The sequence below is a fragment of the Artemia sp. Qi Xiang Cuo genome, chromosome 3 (assembly GCF_049724085.1).
Source record: "Artemia sp. Qi Xiang Cuo chromosome 3, ASM4972408v1, whole genome shotgun sequence".
In the NCBI taxonomy this organism is placed as follows: domain Eukaryota; kingdom Metazoa; phylum Arthropoda; class Branchiopoda; order Anostraca; family Artemiidae; genus Artemia; species Artemia sp. Qi Xiang Cuo.
This window is the reverse complement of record NC_142796.1, coordinates 42,296,410-42,320,990: the sequence shown is the minus strand read 5'-3', so window position 1 is coordinate 42,320,990 and position 24,581 is coordinate 42,296,410. Positions and strand designations below refer to the sequence as shown.

The window sequence follows — 24,581 nt, the reverse complement described above, 5'->3', positions numbered from 1 at the left end:
CAAAGTAACAAAATAATAAAATAAATAATAAAAATTAACCAATTTTGAAACATCTTTCTTGCGATTATCTGTAACCCATTAGTTGACAATTTAATTTGCCTTTAAAGCATTTCAAGATAGACATCTTGCAGTGGTGTCAATTGGAAAGGGAGACCATTGCCCCCCCCCCCTCAGATTTTGAAAATACCTTTTTTGGTATTTTCATCGACATATTTATGTTTGCATTTTCAAAACGGCAAAATTACCCCCCTCCCCTGGAATGTTAAAATTACATTTTTGATTCCCCCCTTAATTTTCGTGAATTTGATGACGCTGACAGTTGTTTTTTTTTTCATGGGTCGTTTTATCCTGTTCAGGTGAATTATATTTTTTTTTTTCATGTTGAGTGTTCAACTTCTTTACAGTTTCTGAGAAACTTGATAGTTGATTAACCCTACGCAAAATAGATCTTACTGTGATTAATTTCCGTAGGTTTGCCAATGGAAAAGCTGATTGGTTAACAGCAATGCCCTGTAATAATTTTCAACCAATCAGAGGCCTTTTCAACTGAATAAAATACGAAAACTAATTACAGCAAGGTCTATTAAATGTAAGGTAAATTCTGCTTTAATGACATTAGTTAAATTTAGTTCCAAATTTAGAATAAATTTGGTTATTAGGAATGTTTGTTTACAATAGGAATAAACTTTTTACATTCTAAAGAAAATCATTCAGCTACATGAATAACATTTTTAGGGTTTTCAAAATATTTTAGGATGATTTTGAAAGTATCATTCACATAGCTGAACTACTTTCTTTAAAATTTCAAGGAACTTGTATCTGGTAAATGGCATTTAACCTAATTACTTTTTATCTGGCAATAAAAAAAGAAGAATAACAACAAGCACAATTATATTAAGTCTAAAAAATCTACTACTATAAACTCACTACAGCACCAACCCGCCTGAAGGCAACATAACTGTAGACACTCCTCCTCCACTCCAATCTATTCAAAGTTTCACTCTTTATCCCCTCCTATGAAGGTCCAATTTCCTCTAAATCTTTTTGAATGAAAACTTCTGACCTCATTTGAGGACGAAAAACCCTTCGTTTTTTTTTATAAGGCCAGTCTAACGAGTTCTTACAACCTTGGAAAACATCTAATAAATCTTTTTTCCGTCTTTTGGAAAGCCAGTGTTTCAGAACCATACTTGACCACTGTCATTGTCCTGGCTTCCAATTTTGTAATATTAGCTGGCCGATTCATCTTCCCATTCTTCCAAACTGTTTCCAACTGCGAGAAGCATTTTGTTTCTTTTCTTCTTTTATAAAAAAAAAGGATTGGTTGAAATAACACATTTCCATAGGCGCACACAAGTTCATTACATAGGAGAATTTTGGGGGTTGGGTGATTGTCTCAAATGTACTGTTAGATCTAATTTTTCCTGGGGAGGGAATATTTGGACCAGTGCCCGTAGGGTATTTTTCATCGATATGTCAGTATTAGGCTCCGTATTTCATAAAATTTCGGATACTTCTGTTTTGAAGATTCGTATTTTTTTTTTATTGAAAAATAGGAAAAAATGACAAATCCCCACCCCCTAAATTTTCACAAGTTGTCGCCGCTGAGCCGATTATATTCGCAACAAAATCAAAAGCAGTGTGTGCTTCAGAACAAAAGAGACAAATTAATAAAGATACCTTTTTACTGTAAAAGATGATTGAACATCCTTCGTCAAATCTGTTTAGTTTATTCAAGTTTTTATTGCATAAGCTACTGTTTTGTCGAGCTGAATTGCTTATTGTAATTAATTTACCAAAACTTTTGCTAGTATGGATGATGGATACAGCGAATATGTAAGAACTGGAATAGCAGAGGCAAAGTTTTTTTTTTTTTTTATAAGCTGGCGAAGAAAATTTAGAAGAATGGAGAGATAATTCTTAAAACTAAGATTAGGAACTAAGATTGACTTGACTTACTTGACTTAAGCTCCTGCTGGTGGTCCTTTATAGAAAGAGATGTGACTCTTCGCCTCCATTCCGAACGGTCATGTGCAAGCGTGACTGCTTCTTGGAGATCAGTACCGACCATGGAAAGGTACTGGGTAAGGCTGTTCCTCTGTCTGAACCGGGGTCTTCCACGGGGGTGTTTCCAGCCATGTTGAGGGGGATCAAAATTGAAAAGTGTGCTGGCGAGTGCTTTTTCTGGCATGCGAATTAAGTAGCCAAACCACCGTAGGATTCTTAAGATGAGCTGAAGAAAAGGGGGGGTCTTATCTGTTAATGTCAACAGTCGGTTGCTCGAGACAAAATTACACCTCTTGATCCCTTCGATTCGTCTTAGTAAGTTTGTTTGGGCCGCATATATGGCATCACGAACAGAAGCAGCTGCCGGCCAAGTTTCAACACCGTAGAGAAGGACTTGCGATTCGGTCGTGTTGTAGATCCGCATTTTTGTTTTTCGGCTAATGTTGGACTTTGACCACAAGGAACGACATAATCGAGCCATAATAAACGCGGCTTTTGCGATGCGCGACTGGACTTCCATTTTAATTGAGCCGTTATCGAGACGGTAGATCCAAGGTAAGTAAAAGAGTTGACAACTTCGATAGTGTGCCCTGATACGTTGAATGATGGTGAGTTGGCGGAATTTCCTGCCTGGTCGATGATCATTATTTTTGTTTTCTGCCAACTAATATTTAGTCCCACTTTCAGGGCTTCAAGTGACAGTGTATTGAGAGCTGCCTCGAATTCAGCTGCAAAACTGCATATCAGGGCAATATCATCTGCAAAGTCGCAATCGGCTAGAACTCTATCGCCATATTTCAGTCCGAATTTGAACCGATTCGTGGTTCGATCCATGACATAATCAACCACTGCGTTGAAAAGTTCAGGAGCAGCAACATAGCCTTGCCTTATACCAGTATCTATTTCGAATTGGCGACCTTAACCTGGACAGAGCTTTTTGGCGACCATTAACCTGGCTTCGGCTTCGGCGACCATTAACCTGGACAAAGCTTTTTGTACCAGTGTAGAGCGCCTTGAACAGGCGGCAATATTAATCAGGGAAACCCGTTCGTTTTAGTATCAGCCAAAAAGACTCACTGTCGATCGATTCGAACGCTGCTTTAAAGTCAACAAAAGTAATATATGCTGTACGCTGGAACTCACGGGCATTCTCGATGACCTGTCGAATAGTGTACATCTGCTCGGTCGTGTATCTGTTGGGCATGAAACCTGCTTGCTGAATCCGGCGGCACTTACGAATGAACTGGATACTCTTATCAAGCAACGTCCCGGTGAATATTTTGCCAGGTACTGACAGGAGGGTGATTCCTCTGTAATTCGAGCAATCTTTACGGCTACCTTTCCGCTTCCATAGAGGAAGGATTATTCCTTCCTTCCATTGTTCAGGCATCAATTCAGTTGACCAGACGAGGGAGAACAGCATATGCAGCCAAAGTAGTATTGCCAGTCTTCCGAACTTTAGCAGCTCGACCGTGATCCCGCAGGCTCCTGGTTCCTTGTTTTTCTTCATTCTCCGCAGGGCATTTTATATCTCTTTTACCGAGGGAGGATCAGGTTCTGGTAGATTTTTATATTTTGTTTGCTGAGTGGATGCAGTTAGGTTGGGGTCAGCGTTGATTCTTTCGGCGTTTAAAAGCTTTGCGAAGCGCTCCCTCCGTAGATCAAGTTGCGCGTTTGCATCTTCTAGCATTTCGCCAGAGAAGGATTTAACTGTGCCTATCTTTGGTGTTTCCCATCGCTAAGGTCTCCGACATGCTTGAAAAGCGACATGACGTTACCTTTTCGTGCCCCATCTTCTAGCTCTTCAGCTTTTTTATCAACAAATTGTTGTTTACGTGAATAATATTGTTCTAATCCCGTTTAGCCGTCTGTAGGAGGGCATATCTCCGGCCAACCGCGCTTTCTGGCACTGTTCAATGATTTGCAGTGCTTCTTGCGATAGCCAGGGCTTCTTTGAATGCATGATACGACCGATGGTAGCATTCAAACCTATTCTGAATTTCAACTGGGTACTTTTGGTGGAATTCCTCAATTTTTAGTTTCTGGGTGTCTAACTTTGGCTGGCGCCGTTTTGAAGGCTGGGCTTTAGGACGCAGGCAGAAGTTCGTGGCAACTAACCGATGGTCTGTATTTCCTATCTCAGCGCCACGATATTTTCTACAGTTCGTAAGAGATGTGCGCCATCTTTGGTTGACTATGATATAGTCAATCATCTCCTGCATTCGCCCGTCAGTGCTATATCATTTTGGCTTATAGATGTCTTTCCTGTGAAACAGGGTGTTGGCAATGACCAATTGTTGCACAGCCCGCAACTGAAGTAGTCAAGTCCCATTTTCATTCAAGAGTCAGGGGTAATCGGTCCAATTACAGACTTAAAACCTCCGCCGAGATTAGATAAAGTTGCATTGAAATCGCCCATCACGGCCAAAACATCATGAGGGGAAATCCGGGATGGAGCAGATGTCAGAGCTGAGTAGAACTTGTCTTTTTCGTCCTCTGGGGAGACATTCGTTGGTGGGTACCACACAATAATCGACATCTTCCCATGCTTCTGGTTGAAACGGGCAGTGAATAGTCTATCTGATATTGGGTTGTGGGATATGAGGCATTTCTTTGGCTTCTTGTTTAGGAGCAGGCCTACACCGCTGCTTCTACTGGAGGTTTGATCTGACCAATTCATCCTGTGACCTGTACTGGCGATTTCTTCATTGCCTGATCCCGTCAAATGTGTTTCTGTCATTCCTAGTATGTCAATCCCAAATCTTAACATCTCCAGCCTTAGAAGGTCTTTGGATCCCGGCTTATTCATGGTTAAAACATTCCAGGTGGCTTTTCTCAACCCACCTTGGTCAGCAAGGTTCAAACGATGTCCGGGGGCGTGCCGAGGTCTTAATAAATTAAAACCAATAAGATTCGAGGCTTGAGTAATATTTCCTTTCATTGCAATTATTTTCAGGTAAAGGGTCGCAAGCCCAGCCGTCCCTAGGCCTGAGCTCTGATTAAGAAACCTTGGGCTGGGCTCCAGCCGCATCCCTGAGGTTGGGGTGGCCCTGTTCGGAGCGATTAGTTAGGGGTCTAAGCCCCATATCCCCATATCCATAAGCCCCTGTTATGATAGTGGTTACTTATGACTCTGAAACGTTGGCTCTGAAAGCGTTGTGGGGTGCCAATTCGCCAAAATGCAGGGGAGGAGCAGGTATTTTTCGATCTTTTTTAGGGAAGATACAGAAAAGTGTTTTTTTTTTTTAATTGTAGCAGGGGAAGGTAAAGGGGCATTTTTCCAATTTTTTTAAATGCAATATCAATAAATGTATTATTTTCAAAACATCTCCTTTCTCAAATTGGTGCTGCCCCTGCTGGAAATAATTCCTTTTTGGCAGTCCAGCTGGAGTCAAACGAAAAGCAGAATGTCATCAAACGGGGTAAAAAGAGGGCATAAGAAAAGATGTAAAGGAAGTATACTCTTCATAAGAGGGAGTAAAGGCTAGTAGTAGTAGCGTTTACCAATTATTTTTGTTACACAAATGTACCTAGCCTAAATTCTTGCAGAACATGGTGGTAACTATAAAAATACAAATAAGAAACGCTACCCCTCATTCAGCTAACTTAATTTATGCGGAATTATAACGAAACGTGAAATTATTCATAAATATGCGAGTTACGAAACGTGTGAATCGGATATGGTTACTTTAATCCGTCTTAACATATTTAATGTTTTTTGTACTAAAGATGTGCTTTATTGATTAATTAATAGTTTACTTTCGATAGTACAATCAAAAAAAGAAAGGAAAAAAGCATGCAGCGCAAATGAGGTGAATAAGCTCTACTGACAGAAAGATTACTGACTTTCATCTGGACCTCTCTAGGAGTAATGGGGGGGGGAGGAGGGTCACGACACTGAAAAGATAAGAAACGTTGCTGTACTATGATAAAATATTCATAAAAAGGCATACAACAAATGCAAGGCACTGACCCTTGCAAACGGACTCTACGTCTCCAAAAAGAGGGGCAAGATACACATGGTATTCAAACACTATTTATTGACAAACACCTTAGTCGGTCTAAAGTTGGTTTAGCAGAGGGTTTCAGTATGTTACGTTCCTCTTTCGATAAAATTGGTTTATAATCGCTAAACATCGCTAAATGGGACCATTTGTAGTTTAATGAAGCGTTAGGTACGTGTTTCTTAAGTTGTATTCCTTTTGGCGTTCCCCGTGTTACGAGTCTCAGATGGCTTGGGATTTCGGCATACGATTTAGTTTCAGCTCTGAGATGGAAACTGTATCAGACATTAAAGATAAATTAAAACTGGGTCATACTAAGATAGTTGCTAATCGTAGTGGTTATAATAGGCCGGCCTCGAGAAATGTTTATTTGCCTTTTTGTGATCATTGTATAGTCTTTGTGTCTGGTCGTTACTCTTTACTTCGTGAAAATGATCTGAGTTAATCCGCGTTTATTATTTCCGGTAGTTTCTTCTTTGTTTGCCACGTTCTTACCGAAATATACAAATAATCGCTCGGTTTAGTACTACTGGTATTGTGCTTATTCTGCACCATCATCAATATGAAATTACTTCTTATGAAGCTTAAGGCTGGGCCCTAATTACTGCCTAATCCCGTTGCTTTATACTCTTTGATATCCGTATAGTTATTTATTTTTTTGTAGTGAATTCCATTTCTTTCCTTTTTTTACTCCACTATTTTTCATCGCATGGGGGTCATTAATAAGCATACTTATTCTATAATTTCTGCTTTATCACAGAGTAATATATTAGATCGAAAAATTTGGGTTTTTTGTTGATAGAATTATTATAGAGAATTTAAATATTAAATATATATATATTGTATGATATATTTTAATTTACAATTTATAAATTAGTTTAAATTATATTTATGTAAAAATTAATTATATAGAAATAGCTCTATAAAATATATATAATTTTATTACATATTTGGTATTAAATATAATTAAATATATATAATTGATGATTTAGAGAATTGTTATATATCTTTTTGCTTAGAATAATCGGGGATGATTTTTAAAGTTGACCATTCTAAGTATATAAGCTTGAATTTTTACTGTAGTCTTTTGAAATATGGAGACAGTCTCTTAGAAATTTGCTAATAATTTTTAAATTATCAATGTCGAGGGGAGATAGATATTCTCGTTTTTCAAAAGACGGACAAGGAATTTAGAAATCAGGCGATTTTTAAAATTTTAAGTTCTAAGATTTTTTAAAGGATTTATGAGATTTATAGTTTTTTTTAGGTAATTTATTTTAATTTTTTCTGTAATTACGTAGTAAAAGCGTAGAACCAGCAAAATATTAAGTGGATAAGAATAGGACCTTATTTATTTAATTTTGGGATTTTCTCTAAACCTCGTATTATATGATTTATTATATAAGTCAGTTGAATCAGGCTATGCAGCTTGTATTCGATTTGCTTTTACAGGACTCGAGACTTAGCTCGCTTTTAGAATTTGTATCGAGTCAGGATTTAGCCTTTTCTTTTTTTCTTTTTTTCATTGAGGCAGGATGAAGGATGTTAAAAAAGCAGAAGAAGGAGGCTAATAGTTTGAAATCCAACTTTTCCTATACTAGATATATTGTATATTATAGAAGCTATATTATATCATATATATTTCAATGCAAGATAGTGTGTGGCAAGACTTCACCGGGCTTTCCACCAACGAGGTTTTTAACTTATCGTAATTCATTATCAGTGACAGCTTTACTTCCGAAGAAAGCAACGTAGACCAATCAATGATGGCACAATCATGGGTTCGGAAGAGGCACAACATGTATGTAGACAGAGTTTGGGCGAATTTAGAACTCGCGACGGATCTGTTCTCAGTTCTTCACATTATATAAGCATCTTTTTGATGCCGAGAACGTCAGTCACCAGCTTGGACTAAACGAGCTTGCCAGTGTTTGCAGTGTTGCAAAAACCCAAAGAATTGGATTTTTTTTAAACAATTGAGTTCTTGTGGCCTTAAAATAGGTGATTTTTGCTCATATTGTGGTCATATGAGCTTAATAGTGCACATTCAGGATCTAGGTCATGTTTGCTCTGAATTAGGACTTCGTTTTCGTGCTAGATCTGCAATTAGGTCGTTTTTGCATCGTATCAGGACTTAGCTAGTCTTTGCACCGTGTCAAGGCATGGCTCGCTTTTGCACTGAATGAGGACTTAACTTGGTTTTGCACCGAGTCTATCAGCGACTCATATTACTCACGTTATGACTCGTATTACAAATATAATAAGTTTGCCCAGCGGTGCAATGTTGTTTTACTGGTGTTAAGCTTATAGGTTTTTTATTTTCTTCGCCATTTCTTGTTTGTATTTTATTTTCTTTTGTTTTGCTTCATTTTTATTTTGCTATTTTTTTGGGGGGTGTATTTGTTCAGTGATATATAGGTGTTTCTGCGCAACTATGCAGTTTTTCAAAGAAGAAAGAAATATATCATGTTACGGCTATTAAAATACGGTTTTAGATAATTTCTTAGACCACACTGCTTCTCTATTAAAAATTTAAGACGGATTTAATTAATCAAGCAGTGAGTAAATTTAATCAAACTCTTTAATTTTAAATACGATTGTTCGTATTAACTTTCCATCCCAAGCTTTAATTTCTATTCTTCTATTTTTATCTATTTGATGCGTTCCATTTCCATTTTCATTCCATTTTCCTTCCACTTTCACATCTGGTGCACAAAATTTAGAAATTGTACATTTGAATTTTCCTTCACAATTTTTAATATAGAATATGATCTATATAGACGAGGTAATGTATAGATAATCTGGCAACTTTGTGTTTCAGTTTTTGTTTATTTACCTGAAATTTTATTTGAATAGCCGATAGCATATAGAGCGACTTTCTTTTCTAAGAACAGTGTCGTAGGAATTTAACAATGTATTTTGGTTTATATTTGGAGAGGGAATCTCTTAATGGAGTGTTTTCGGGGCATGAAAATTTCAATGATCAATTAGAACAGTGGTTTCTAAACTTGGTACCTTAATTCCGTAGGGTATCCCAGAACAGTTTTGGTCACTTTGACTTTATTTAGTATTTCCTGACTTTTGTGTTGTAATTTTTGTTAATCAAACTTTATAGCCTCGGCAAACAGCTTGAGGGAAAAAGAGAGAATCGGATATATGATTTTGACTTTTGCACTGGAAAAGATAAAATTGTAATAGCAATTTTGTAATAGCAACCCAAAACCAAAACCGTTTGGTTTTGGGTGAATCATATTGATTTTTGTATGTAAATTTTGTTAATGTGAAATAAATATATGAACATCAATTGCTACAACCATGATAGTTATGTTTGGAAAGAGCATTGAATATGTAAACTCGCCATTTGCACTTAAAAAAAGGAGGAAAGAAAGAAAAAGAACAATTGCAACGGCAGTGATATTTGAAAAGACCTTTGAATTATATATATTTTTTTCTATCTGATTCGACGTATTAGTGATAATAAATAATCAATAGATTATCCAACAGGATAATGTAGGCCTATAGATAGTCTCGCAACTTCCTGTTTGAGTTGTACATTATCAACCCAGAATTCTATTTTATTACCCGTTACCAGATAGACTGACCTTCAGTTCTTAGAAAAAACAGTTTCTTAGGAAATTGACAACGTATTTCGTTTATTTTCGGAGAGGGAGTCTCTCAGTGGAGAGATCTCAGGACACACAAATTTATGATCAGTTAGAATAGCGGTTTCTAAACTGGGTACCGCGGTCCCGTAGGGGATTCTAGATCAGTTTTGGTAAAAAGTATTTTTCTAATGGAACTAAAGAAGGAAATTGAAACTTGCTACAAACAAAAATTATCTTTGTTTTATATCTATGTATATTATTTCTTATCTTAATATTTATTATTGTTCAATCGCTATCTCTGCACCATATATCTATAAAGCTACTTAAATTATCTACTAATGATATTCCGGTACGTGATTATTAAACATACTCTTTTGTATACTGCTAAAGAAGTCAAGTTTGGTTAATGCTAATGAATTAAAATAAAAAAGGATGAATATATAATAGTTTAGAAACAAATTTGGGCTATATATTTGCACATTAGGGGGTGGGGTGGGAGGTAAAGCATGCCATATATTAAATATGTAACCTAACCTAACCTAGGTCCCTCCCCCCCCCTAAACCCTAAAAACACAGTTTAAATATCGTAAACGCAATGAAAACGCATATCGTAAACGTATTGCATGACTATAGCGGTCTCTTGAATTACTCCGTCTTTAGCGGGTTTTCGTGACTGTTTTCTTTGCGTTATATAAAAGAGTACGTTTAATACTTAAGTACCGATATTCCTTATATTTGTAGAATTTGAAAAAGAACTAGCGCTTTACTGAAACGTAAAACCCATGCCAAAAAATACAGGGTGTTTTTTTTTTGCTACAGAAAAGTCTTTAAATAGCCTGGATAAATAACAGGCTAGTTTATATGGCTCTCACATGGACACTTTCATTTTGGATTTGTCTACAAAATTAAAATATGCTAGTCGTAGCAAATTCTGCGATTTTAATTATATGAAAACACCCTGGGATACCTTACTATTCCACCATAGAAAAAAACTCTTAAAGCACTTGATGTTCTACCTCACAAATTCATTTATTGTTTTGTGACTCAGTAAACCGTTATGTAACAAAATGAGTATTTTGACATTAGTGTTAGGTCTAATAGTGTGGACCATTTTTATAGACACGTGCTGCATATGTTGCGAAACAATATCTGATGTTCGTTTTAAGATTCAAATCGCTCTTTACCTCCATTAGAACAACTTTGTTAAAAAAAACGCAGAATTTACTCATTATAATCTATTATAATGTGTTTTAATTAATTTTGTTTATCTCCAGAAGAACAGAGCTGTAGACAGGAATCTATTTTCGAGGAGGGTCCAAGTCATTTGGTTATGTCTAATTTAAAAAGTCCCATTGGACTGTTTTTTCAAGATAACTTACTAAATATAATATGTTACACTGTGTTGCAATTCGAACACCGTTGGCACTACATCCTAAGAGCGTACAAACAGCTCATCCCATTTACTCTGTCATCAGCGGGTCAGTGTAAATTTGTCAGTCACTGAATAATTTTGTGACTGTATTATTCGTAATTGCAAAAGCAGAAAGAAACGTGGTGAGCCGGCGAAGTGGTTTGCTTATGTAGGATTTCTAAAAAGGGGGGTTGATTATATACATATACAGGGAAATAGCAGGAATTTCATAGTGGAGATGGATTCACGAAGTGGCGGGACTATTTGAAATTTGCCGCAAAAGTTTTACCACAAAGGGGCAACCTAACAGTTTTAGCACAAATCATCTATTAGGTTTCACAATAGTCTGTGGTTTTAGACAGTAATATTGCGCCATGAAGCGTCAAAACTTTTTCTTATTGTTTTTTTTTTATTGGTAAGGAAAAACCTTCCCTTTAATTTCCATTTAATTTTATTTTCCTATTAATATTAATTTCATTTAATTTTTCCTCATTTATGCTCTTTTTTGGGCCGTAAAAATGTCATTCGAAATTTAAATAGGATCTTTGTTTTTCTTCTAACAACTGGTGGATTAGCCCTATCCGAGAAAATACCAAACGTCTGTTAAGAAGTGTTTTTCGTGAAATTCTTCAGAAAATTGAAGAAAATTGTTTTTCGTGAGTTTTCAGAAAATTGAAGGACATCAGTCATTTTAGTGGCAGATCCAAATTTTTACGGGGCTTTACGCTAGAAAAGTTCCTGTTATAAAATATTCTTCCAGTTTGTTTACCAGAAAATAAATAAAATGGCATTTCTTACCGCTGAGTCTGTACGATCTTAGACCTTTTACGGCACATTTTCTAAGCTATTTCTTAAACTTTACTAATATGGCCTTACTTTTCTTTAAAAAAAATTATTTTTCATATAATTTTTGGAATATATATGTATATATATATATATATATTTTTGTAATATATATATATATATATATATATATATATATATATATATATATATATATATATATATATATATATATATATATATATATATATATATAATATATATATATATATATATATATATATATATATATATATATATATATATATATCGGTGCGTACAAACAGCTCCTCTCATTTGATCTGCCATCAGCGGACACGTACCCTGGAACACGTATTTTGGCAGAAACTTTCTCAAAATGCCTTTGAAACAAGACAAGGGTCGTTGCGTTCTAGGACTATTTCTTGGACTATTATATATATATATATATATATATATATATATATATATATATATATATATATATATATATATATATATATATATATATATATATATATATATATATATATATATATATATATATATATATATATATATATATATATATATATATATATATATATATATATATATATATATATATATATATATATATATATATATATATATATATATATATACGGCGCGTACAAACAGCTCCTCTCATTTGATCTGCCATCAGCGGACACGTACCCTGGAACACGTATTTTGGCAGAAACTTTCTCAAAATGCCTTTGAAACAAGACAAGGGTCGTTGCGTTCTAGGACTATTTCTTGATTTTTATAAGGCTTTCAACATGGTAGATCATTTTGTCTTCCTGGGAAAGCTGTCTCTACTTGGAGTTCGGGGAATTGCCTTTGATTGGTTTAAATCTTACCTGTCTAATAGATCTCAGTTTGTGTGTTATGATGGGAAATGTTCTGATCTAGCTTCAGTTTCCAAAGGGGTACCTCAAGGCTCAGTTTTGGGACCACTCCTCTTTCTTATTTATATTAATGACCTTCCTCCATCTCCTAACCTTGACACCCACACTGTTGTGTTTGCAGACAATAGTAATTTTTTCGTGGTTTCCAATGATCTACTTTCTGTTGCTGCTAAGGCTCAGCTTCTGTTTAACCATGTGCGTGATTGGTGTGAGCAGAACGGGATGCTGTTGAATAGCTCTAAGAGTAGCATTATTCATTTTCGAACCCCATACCACATGTCTGAACCTTCCCCAACAATCTTCGTTTTTTACGGTACTGATATACTTCCCCAGTGCTCTTGTGTTAGACTTCTTGGTGTGCATGTTGATTGTTTTCTTTCTTTCAAAACTCATATTTCCTATACACATTCTATAATTTCTCGTCAAGTGTATGCTTCATCGTGCCAATCAATTTCTTCCTCCCGATGTAATGCTTTCTCTTTACTATGCATTTGTCCTTCCTTATCTTTCTTATTGTTGCACTGTATGGGGCAATACTAATTATTCTTCCCTTCGGCGACTCCGAACAGCACAGAATAGAGCGGTGAAGGCAACTTTTCGCCTACCCCGCTTCTATCCTACAGCTGATCTTTACAGTGATACAGGTCTAGATGCCTTAGATGTGGTTATCAAGAAGCAGAACCTAAAACTAGCTCATCGAGCCTTCAATTTATCACTTACTCCAAATGTCTTATCCTACTTTGATCTAGCAACAACACGTAAGTTCCACACTTTGCTTAGTATCTCTGTTCACCAATTTCGACTGTCTAAAAGGGTATCCTCAGCAGCTCAGAGGTCACCAATTTATAGAGCAATTGCTCTTTGGAACTCTATTCCCAGTGAACTTTCTCTTATCAAAAACTCTTCTTCCCTTTGATGAAAAATATTCTCTAAGGCTTGAAGTAATTTCGTTTTTTTTCTTTATTTCTTTATTCATTTTGCTTTATCTATTTATTCCGCTTTACTTTATATATTTTTTTTTCTTTTCTCCTCTCTCATTATGTTGAATGAGATTCGAACCCCGCTGTTTAATAATATTATTAATGGTTTGGAGATTTAATAAATTACAGGACATTTTCAGTTCGGATAAAATTAAGTCAAAGGTTATTTTGTAGCAGTTGTTTGTTTTTTGTTGATTTTTCTCGCATTGTGTTTATATTTTTTAGATATAGTTGTATTTTTTTTCCTTCCCTGATTTTTTTTTAATGGATTTTGTGATTGATAGGAGGTCCTCTACAAGCTATGCTTCTTGGGACCTCTAGCGCTTAAGTGTATTTATTTATTTATTGTAGTATTTAATAATTTGAATTTAATTGAAAAATTGAAAAAAAAAAAACAACTCGAGACTTTGCAACCTACTTGTAATTTCTAAAAACATCTAATAATAAAATTGCACTACTAATTACCGATTTTATATATGTGTCGGAATAAATTAATTTAAAATTAGATTCTTTAAAAGTTGGTGTTACAAAGGTGAAGCCAAGTTTCTCGTTCAAGAGAAATCTAAATTGTCTACCCGTCAAAAAATCGAATGTTGCTTATGTTTATAGTTGTTTAAATGTTCTCTGGAGTACTTGCATTTCGGTCCGGGTTTGTATAATGGTTGAGATTGTGAATTATCATACCGTCTTATATCTATTTACAGTGGTTCGGATGTATAAAAAGTATATCGTGAGAAAGATTTTTTTATGGGGTGATCTCTGTTGAGGTGACTTTGAATCTCTTTTTTTTTCAATTTGCGCAAGATCTGAATCGTAACCAAGATTTCATTTTGGAGGGGGATCCAAATTTTTTTTTATTATGTCAAATGAAACAGGGTCTAATTGTAATAATTGCAATATGTATTCAAAAGAACACATTTATATGGAGTTTAGCAATGTACTGGTCGATCCCTCTCACCCTACTCGATATGTTACTGTTCATTCAGGTAAAAGATCCGCTTTATAAAAAGAAATAACTTTCGCCAAGAGCGATGGAATGTTTCTGAGGATTTTTTGCTCCGTTGGGAAATTCCCTTGCATTAGTTCTAAGTTTCCGTTTGTAAATATTATTCTAAGCCTCAGTCTGACAAGAAACAGAAAATTTATCTTAGATGATAAAAGAAAGATGTGTCCACCTATTTTAGATTTATCTCTTATCCGTCGTGTAAGTAATGTATACTATGTTCAATATGTTACAATATTGTCCATTGCAAAAAAAAAAAATTGTTCTAGCATGGGGGAATTGGGAAATAGTTTTACTGAAAACTTTTGGTCTTCAGAAACTGAACATTAAATCTTATTTTGTCAGTATTATGAATAAAATGTAAAACGAGTATCTAAATGGAAAAAATATTTGTTGAAATCCGAAATAAAACCAAAAATAAAAAAGAAAAACAGAACAAATTAACTAAAGAGAGATATATTCAGAGGGGGAAAGAGATAGAGAGAAAAATAAAGGCAGAAAGAGAGGGTGAGGGAGGCTTAGAGTCGCTCATGAACTAGTCTGTCCAAAAGTAGTCCAAGAGAGGAAGAAAGAGAGCGAGGGAGGCGGGGGGAAGTAAGCCTTGTTAATAGAAATTAGTAGCCCGCGTGCAGGGAGTTCTCAAAAGCCGCTGATGAAATCCATATTCTGGACCTGATCCGTACATTCCTGAATGAATATGTTATTTTGCTTTGTTCCTTTTCAAACTCGGTTTGGGTGTTGTTTTATTTTCGGAAGGTAGCAAGAGACCTAATTTATTCACTATTTGATCATTCAAATTCTTTGTATGACGCGTTTACAAGTTTACCATGCATTCGTGCTTGATCCGATTTTATGTGTCTTACTGTCCAATAACATGGATGTATACTTCTCTAGTCTTTTTTAAAAACCATTTCTAAGGCGTATAGTAAAGCTAGAAGCCTCATTCAGAAATTTAATCGTCTCGGAGTTATCCTGTTACTTGATATTGATTCACTTTATATTTTTTCAAATTCATTTGTTTATTTTTTATTCGCTTCATGGTACCCTCTAGCCCCCTTTTTTAGCCATTTTATTCTCTCATCCCTTTAGAATTTCACCGTCTTTTATCTCTAATCAAACTAATTATTATCACTTTCATCACGTAAATCACATTCAAGTTTGTTTTTCTACATCCGTAAGTTCAGACTTCAATCCTGTGAAGGCGATTCATATTGTATGAAATAGGATGCCCGAAACAGCTCGAAGTCGTCACTCATTTAGCTTGTTCAAAAAAATTTTTGAAAATTTTGTTCCTATTTTTGTTCCTAGAGTTTGTTCCTATTTTTGTCTGTCTTAGTTAGTGTTTATAGTGTTCAGTTGACTCCTGTGTCTTCTCCCTCTTTTAGAGGCCAAGGAGCCTTTTGCGTGGATTAGTGCCTTGTGTTTCTTGTATGTTTGATATATTATGAACAAATCTTGTCTACGGCCTATTATTAGTTACTTAAAACCTCTACAGTAGGGTTCTCTGATATGCTGAACTTAATGGTGTGGTTTGTATTAAGGTCGCTTACCTTTTTGGGGGTGTTTCCCCTCTTTTTTAAAAATCAGGCATGGTTTCTCAGGCTCGTAGTTTCTGGTGGGTAACATTGTTCTCAGTAACTGAGTAACATTATGCTGAGTAACATCATATGTATGGAATCAGTATAAAAAGTCAATTCGTTTAATTTATTGATTGCTATCAAAATTCTGTTTTTTAGAGTTTCGGTTACTATTGACCCGAGTCGTTCCTTACTCACAGTTTGTTACCACGAACTGTATGATTCATTCTGTATTTTTTAAATTCTTGTTTTACTGTTTTCACTTTTTTCTCTTCATGGTGACCTCCCTCAGCACTATAGAGTTCCCCTGTCTTCTGCCTTATATAAAACTAATTAGTATTATCTTCTTCCCACTATAAATCATATTTAAATGCATTTCATCCGTTTTCTCCCCTCCTTTACAGGCTAAGGAGCCTCTGTTGGGATTAGTGCCATGTGTTTATTGTATGTTTAAAATATTATGAATAAATCTTACCCTATTGTCTATGGCCTAATATTCAATATTTATTCCCTAGATTTTGTTCCCTAGATAATACGAGTATTTATTCCCTAGATTGTACCGTACCTGATATGCCTGGGAACTGAGAAGGAGCAGGTCCTGGCCCACGCTGCAGACAAACAACTCCAAGATATTGACAAGAAGTACCAGGGCTTCGTACACATGAAAGCTTTGCAAGTAAGAGAGCTTTTTATTTATTCTAGAATCTTCCCCTTCGCTGTTCTCTTGTTATTTATACTGATTGGATTAGGGTCATCTGTTTGGATTGGTTTCTGGAATATTCATTGTGTATTTTTTCTTATTTTGAAGTAGAGTAATTGGGCGTTTGTCAGTACGAAGTAGACAGGGCAGATACAGAATTTATGTCGGGGGTACCAACGAAACTTGAGCTCCTCCATTGGTATGCCCTCGACTCTCTAATTGGTGCAGTTTTTGACCATCTGAGGGATCACGTGCACTCCCCTCCCCTGTGAATCGACCACGGAATTAGATCTTAAGTGGTTTAAGCCAACTTATTTTATTTACGAATCTAGCGACAAATTGGGATGTTTTCTCATATTCAGTTTAAAACAAATTAAGGGTTTGATTATTATATTCAGGATGTCTGAGAAGTTACTGCACCGAATGTAAATAAATAATTGTCTTCGTAAACTTTCAGGGGAAGAATTTTGGTTAAAAATATTCTTTTGTCAGTCAGTTGACAGATGGAAGAAATTCCCATTATAAATAAGAAGCAGAAGGCCATCTTGAAACTCCATTCAGAAGACCTTGAATCGTTTCAAATTTATTACTGCCAAGATTAGTGACACATCATCTTCATGGTTCATGCCACTAATCCTTGTAAAATAGCAAGTTTAGTGTGTCTAAACACCTTTTGTAAAAGAAGAGTACGATAAATAACTAGAGAAGAACAATCGTTCATTTAGCATTACCCAGCAAACCCAAAAAAGCTAATTTTAAAAACTCAGATAAAAGCATTAGTTTGAAATGTTCAGTCATTTTTTTTTACTTTTTTTTTCTGTTAGGCAGATGATTGAAGAACCATTTATGAGAAAATGGGATAAACTAGTATATCTCAAGTATATTTGTGATGATTTTTTATCTATCTCATATTTGATAAAGAAAAGTTTAAACAAAGAAAAGTTTTAAAAAAGTTCTTTTAATTTAAATTGAAAGCGAATTAAAAAACAGAATCTTGTGCTATATTTCTTCAGAAAAGGGAATAACCTTGATGACGAATACATAGTTGATTTCAGTATCCCAGACAATCCAGGAACATAAGTTTCAAGTCCAATTTTCTTTAAATTGAAATTGAATATGAAGCGGTATCCCGTATCCCGTATTATTTCTTCAGAAAAGGGAATAACCTTGATGACGAATACATAGTTGATTTCAGTATCCCAGACAATCCAGGAACATAAGCTTCAAGTCCAATTTTCTTTAAATTGAAATTGAACATGACCTTCAAAAAGGGGAGCCATCTTGATAAAAATTACAGGGTTGATTTCAGTATGCCGGAGAATCTGGAAATAGAAGTTTTAAGCTTCTTAACATTTAAGTTGAAAGCGAATATAATAACAGAATCTAATACTATAGCACCAGTATGGGAAATGACCTAGATGGAAATTACGCTGTCGATTCCAGCGTGCTTGAAAATCCATAAAAATTTTTTTTCAAGTCTCATTGCCTTAAGTTGAAAGTGAATAAAACAGTATCGTGTACCCAAAAAAAGAAATGTTGATAAAACTATACAGTCGATTTCAGCATGCCTGAGAATCCAGGAACAGATATGTCAAGTCCCTTTGTATTTAAATTGAAAGCGAATATAGAAACGTTATTCTCAATGTAACACGCCTGAAAAATTAATCATCTTGATAAAAATTAAAAAAATTCGATGTCAACATGCATGAGAACCAAGGAACAGATGTTTCAAGCCCTTGTATTTAAATTGAAAGCGAATATAATAACGTTATTTTCTGCTGTAACACGCCTGAAAAAGGAATCATCTTGAAAAAATTACGCAGTTGATTTCGACGTACCTGAGATTCCAGGAACAGAAGTGTCAAGCCGATTTGCCTTTAAATATGAAAGCTAATATAAAAACAGTATCCTGTAGCATATCACCCCAAGAAAGGGATCATCGTCAAGAAAATTACCCAGTCGCTGTTAGCATCAAAACTTCAGTACACAAGCATCAAGTCCATTTGCAGTTAAATTGAAAGCCAACATAAAAACAACTTAGATTCATTTAGGAACACACACGCACACACACACTTATATATATATATATATTGTATCATTGAATATGGTAATTATTAAAGACATATTCTCCGTTCAGAGAAAATTTTCGCCCAAAAGTTCTGTAAAATCGTAATTTTGTTATTGACTAAACGTATAGTGGATATATATCTAAATCCAGCATTAAATGTTATTGTCATAATTGTCATGTTAATTTCATAAGACCAAAATGCTTTCTGTGAGATTTGGAGTTACCGTATAAGTTGTTCTTTGTGACTTTCGTCAACCCCCCCCCTCCCGAATATAAATATAGAAAATAATTTCTAGGGCCACACCGCCTTTCCGTTTACAATTGAAACGAAATGAAAACATTGAAAAATGATTTTCTTTTTTATAAGATGGTAAAAAAAACACAATAATAATGAACAAATGTACCTATAATAATAGAAGTCCGAATATTTATTTTGTTTTCGTTTTTCCGTTATCAAATATGAATTTTCTTTCCTTTTTCATTTTGTTTTGTACAGTGTTCTTGCTTTTCTATTTTTTTTCTTTCACGTTTTTTTGTAAGTTTGTTTTGGCCAAGTTTTAACTATCTATCACATCCGAAGGCTTTCGGATGTGAAGCCAAGATATGTGGGCTTTTATTATTATTAAATAAAAAAACAAGTTTTTTTAACTGAAAGTAAGGAGCGACATTAAAACTTAAAACGAACAAAAATTACTCCGTATATGAAAGGGGCTGTCCCCTCCTCAGCGCCTCGCTCTTTACGCTAAAGTTTTTTATTGTTTAACAAAAATAGAACTGTGAGAAAGTCAAACTTTAGCGTAAAGAGCGAGGCGTTGAGGAGGGGACAGCCGTTTTTATTAGTAATAAATATACGTAACTTACGAATTAACTTACGTATCGAACTTCTATATTCATATAGTTTTGATACGTATATTAGGGGGTTCACCCCCTAGTTAATACCTTGCTCTTTAAGCTAAAGTTCGAATTTTATTCCAATTCTTTAAAAATGACCGCCTAATCACAAAGGCCGTTAATTGGAATAAATAGCTCTTATGAAAGTACTAAAAAATCCCTGGATTAAAGAGTGATGTATTGACTAGGGGGTGAACCCAATCATATATGTTATATTTTCGGTTCGTTTAAAGTTTTGATGTTTCTGCTATTGCAATTGAAAAACTTGTTTTTTTATATATTATTTCTGACCTTTTTTTAAATAATGCTGGGAAGTCCGGCGTCCCCTTCATAGCAATTTCCCTTCCCCCATGAAAACCTCCTTCATGGAAAGATCCTCCCACATAACCCCTGACGCCCCCCCCCACTACCAGGAAAAATCTCCCCTGAAAACGTCTGTATACTTCCCAATACTATATTGTAAAACCAATACTATATGTTAACATTGGGTAACGTTCATAACTTTCAGCCCTCCTTCCGGGAACTTCGGAGGATTAAGTCATCCTAAAAGACATATTTATAATATTTTCGACCATGCTGAACGAAATGGCTATCTCAAAATTTTGATCAGGTGACTTTGGGAAAAAAATGAGCATGGGAGGGGGCCTAGTTGCCCTCCATTTTTTTGGTCACTTAAAAAGGGTACTAGAGCTTTTAATTTCCATTCCAATGAGCCCTCCCACGATATTCTAGGACCACTGGGTCAATACGATCACCGCTGAAAAAAAAAAAAAAAAAAAAAAAAACAAAAAAACAAACAAAAAAATAAACACGCACCCGTTATCTTTATACCGGAAAAAACGGACAGAATAAGAATTTTTTTATAGGGGAGCGTTAAAAAACTACAGCCTGGTTCTAGGATACACGAATTATGAGAGTGTGATTTTAATTAAAGATCTATAACTTTTAGGGGGTCTTTCCCCCCTTTTTCGTAAATCATCCACATTTTCTCATGCACGTTACTTTTGATAGGTAAGACTAAACTTGATTCAACTTATATATTTGAAATCAGCACTAAAATTTTATTCTTTTGATGTATCTATTTGTACCAAAATACCGTTTTCTAGAGTTTCGGTTACCATTGAGCCGGGTTGCTCCTTACTTACAGTTCGTTACCACGAACTGTTTGATTGGTAAAGAGAAAGTTATTTTTCACTGTCTTTTTAAAAGATTTTACTTTTTTTTTAATATTTTTATTTCGCTTGATCATAAGGTAAAATAAGAAAAACATATAAGAAAAATATCTGACGCCTCCCTCCACCCAAAGGTAAATACACAGAGATTTCAATTTAAATCATTAATTTTCAGGGTATTAGACTGTCCTACGAACTGCAGAAAGTGATTCAAAAACATACTCCATTGCAAGTCCCACCTCCAAAAGGCCTGAAAGCTGACTTAAGCAAGATTACTCGTGGGTATAGACCCAAGGAGGGTGAGCTCCCATCGGCATTGTGTGGGTACCTGTATTCGATAGTAAGGCAGACAAAAACTCAGCGAAGAGCTATTGCGCAATCTCTACTGAAGCAGTTTGAAGAAAATTCGGTAAGTGAATTTCAATCTACGACCAAAGCACATTTTGTGCCAAATAGCAAATTTTGACCGATTACTGTTTCATGTTAACAGGGGCACTAATGGGGGGAGGGTAACTCGAAATTATCATTTCTAATTCCAGAGAGTTTTGAACTTTAAAAAAAGAAAGAAATAGAAGTTCGATTGTATAGCAAGTTTTGATCAATTACAGTTTAATGGTACTAGGGTATATAAAAAATTAAAAAAATAGGGTGTACTTTTGAGTATTTAATTCGGATAAATCGATTAGGATACTAAATCTTAGGCCTGAAAAGCGTTGGGAAGGAATCCGTTTTTTCATTCGACAGCCATATTTTACTTCACCCGGTGAAAAAAATTATTCACTTGGACGAATGTTTGGTTTACTTCTTTTTCAAATCAGGGTTGAAAATTTCGCTTTTCCGAATGTATATTTTTTGTCTATTTATTTATTTATTTTTTGTTTTTTTAGTGTGCTCTCTTTGGCAGTAACGTCTTTATGCTCCAAAACAAATAGATACATTAATGTAGTTACCCTATCCAAAAAATCTTAAATTTAAGCAGTTAATACTTGCAGATATTTTGGGTATATACCCTACCAAATGTCCAAATACAGAATCTGCCTAGCTGTTTTGTAGGGTGCTCTTCTGACGTAAGGGACTCCTTCCATCGAGGAAAGAAAATTACAATCAAACCAACAAACGCTTTTTACGCTCAATAATTCTTCTATAATATTCCCTTCCTCAAATTTTACTCGTCTGTTGAATTACTCGTCGTTATTCAAATTCGCCCAAATAATAAAACCCGTCCTCATACCCTCTTGCACAACAATACACTCAACAATTCACTATTGAGACTCAGCAATAATGCATTCATTCACTATTTACTTGGGCAAACACACCATCTTTGCACAATCACACAAGCACAATACACCCTCTTTATACCATCTTGCACATCAATAAAGCCAACAATTCACTGTTAACACTCAGCAATAATGCATTCATTCACTATTTACTTGGGCAAACACACCATCTTTGCACAATCACACAAGCACAATACACCCTCTTTATACCATCTTGCACATCAATAAAGCCAACAATTCACTGTTAACACTCAGCAACAATACATTCATTCACTTGGACTACTATTCCCTTTGTTTCTCTTTCAAATAGCGGTTGAAAATTTTGTTTCTCCGATGGGATACTTTAATGTCATCTCAGTTGAAGTATATTCTTTACCTTCCAAAACAAATAACTGTATTAATGTAGTTACCATATCACAAAAATATTAAATTTGAGCAGATATAATATTGGGGCATTCTAATACCAAATAGTAGAATACATTATCTGCCTGGCCGTTTTGTAGGGTTTTCTTCTGACGTAAGGAATTCCTTCCATCGAGGGAAAACAGTTAAAAAAAAAAAAACAAAAAAAAAAAACGCTTTTTTGTTCCATAATAATCTGTTTACCTTATATACACTTCCTCAAATTTCTCTCACTCAGACCCAAAATTCATCCAACGTCTTTACACCATATTGCACGCAGTAAGTAGACAACGTCATCTCATTTTTACTTTTTAAATATTTACTACCATGCTGTACTACTTAAAACACCTTTAAAAAAAAAATCAAATTATTGGTTTACCATTCTTTATACACTACTACTACTACTGCTACTAATAATAATAATAACCTACTGCCGCACGAAGCCGCCTGAGAAAACAGCTGTGCACGTTCCTCCTCCGCCCAAATCTATTCAAAGTTTCACTCATTACCATGCCATAAAGTTCCAATTACCTTTAAATTGTTCCTTATGACCTCGTCCCTTCCCATTCGGGGACAAATTGCTTTTCGTTTGGCCACAGATAGATTAGCAAATTCACTATAATCTTAGAAAAAAAACCATTGTCTCGTTTGCTATATTTTTTCCTCAACCCAATCAATTAAAATCAATCAATCAATTACCTTACATTTAAATTTCTGTCTTCTCCATCCATTTCAACTTACCAGTAATATATCCTTTGAGACGAGACAGCTTAATTTCCTTCTTCTTATTCCCCATTTTCTAAAAACTCAAGCTAAATGACAGTCAGTCATGCAATTCTTATTTTTCGATGTTTACTTCGGTTCTGTACAAAATCTAACTTTTATTTTCCTACCTTTTATTCTATTTTGTGTGTTTAAAATCAATAAGGGTTTATGCGCTGACAAAAAAAAGTACAGTTGGGTTTCTTATTTAGATACCTATCTAAAATAACTATATAAAATCAAATGCCTACTTTTTCTAGGTAAAGCATCTATCTAGGTCTAATATATTTTTTTTGTATATTCTCGGCAGGGATGTACATAGGGGGATGGGAGCCTTAGGGTTCGGCCGCCCCTTGAGTCCCTAGATTTTTCTTAACTTCTGACAATTGAAACAATCTTGTCTTGTTGAAACAATCATTTTTTATGATTGGAAAAATAATTTCCTGCGTAGGTTCCCGATTATTGGAAGACAGATGTAAACGTATTGAATAACTATCTGAGAATATATGTTTGAGGGTTTACCTCAAAGAGTCTTGTATATAGCTTTGCTTTTGACAATATTGCCATAATTCTTGGGGATATTAAAGCATGGAAGTGGTTTTAGTTTTTTCTAGATCCTGTATGACTAGCATAGACCATTAATGGTTTTCTTGATTTGATAAAAAAAAGCAGTAGAATTGATAAACAGATTTGTTATTTGATAAAAAAGGGTAAAATTAATTAATAATAGGTAAAAACAAAATCTGGTTGGAAGGTAATAGCTGTAAAAATTAGATGTCTTTCTATAATGCTCCAACTTTAAAGGATGAACTCAACCGGCCAATTTTCCTAAAGCGAATATTTCGACTAATAATAGTAAGGTCAACATATCACGTAACACCTAAAAAAGGGAATAATCTTGATTGATATCACACGGTCGATTCCAGCATAGTCGATAACCCAGGAACAGAAGTTTCTAGTCCCTTTGCAAGTGAAATAAAAATGAATATAAA

At 34.9% G+C, this 24,581-nt stretch overlaps 1 protein-coding gene across 1 annotated transcript in view; it reads left to right on the top strand.

The window, feature by feature from the left end:
* Positions 1–24,581, top strand: part of LOC148954114 (nipped-B-like protein) — a 131,164-nt gene that overhangs the window by 76,659 nt on the left and 29,924 nt on the right. Inside the window, exons 21-22 of the mRNA XM_089085924.1 lie at positions 16,871–16,993; positions 21,324–21,557. Coding sequence (XP_088942050.1) covers positions 16,871–16,993; positions 21,324–21,557 — 357 coding nt within the window. The remainder of the gene's footprint in view (positions 1–16,870; positions 16,994–21,323; positions 21,558–24,581) is intronic.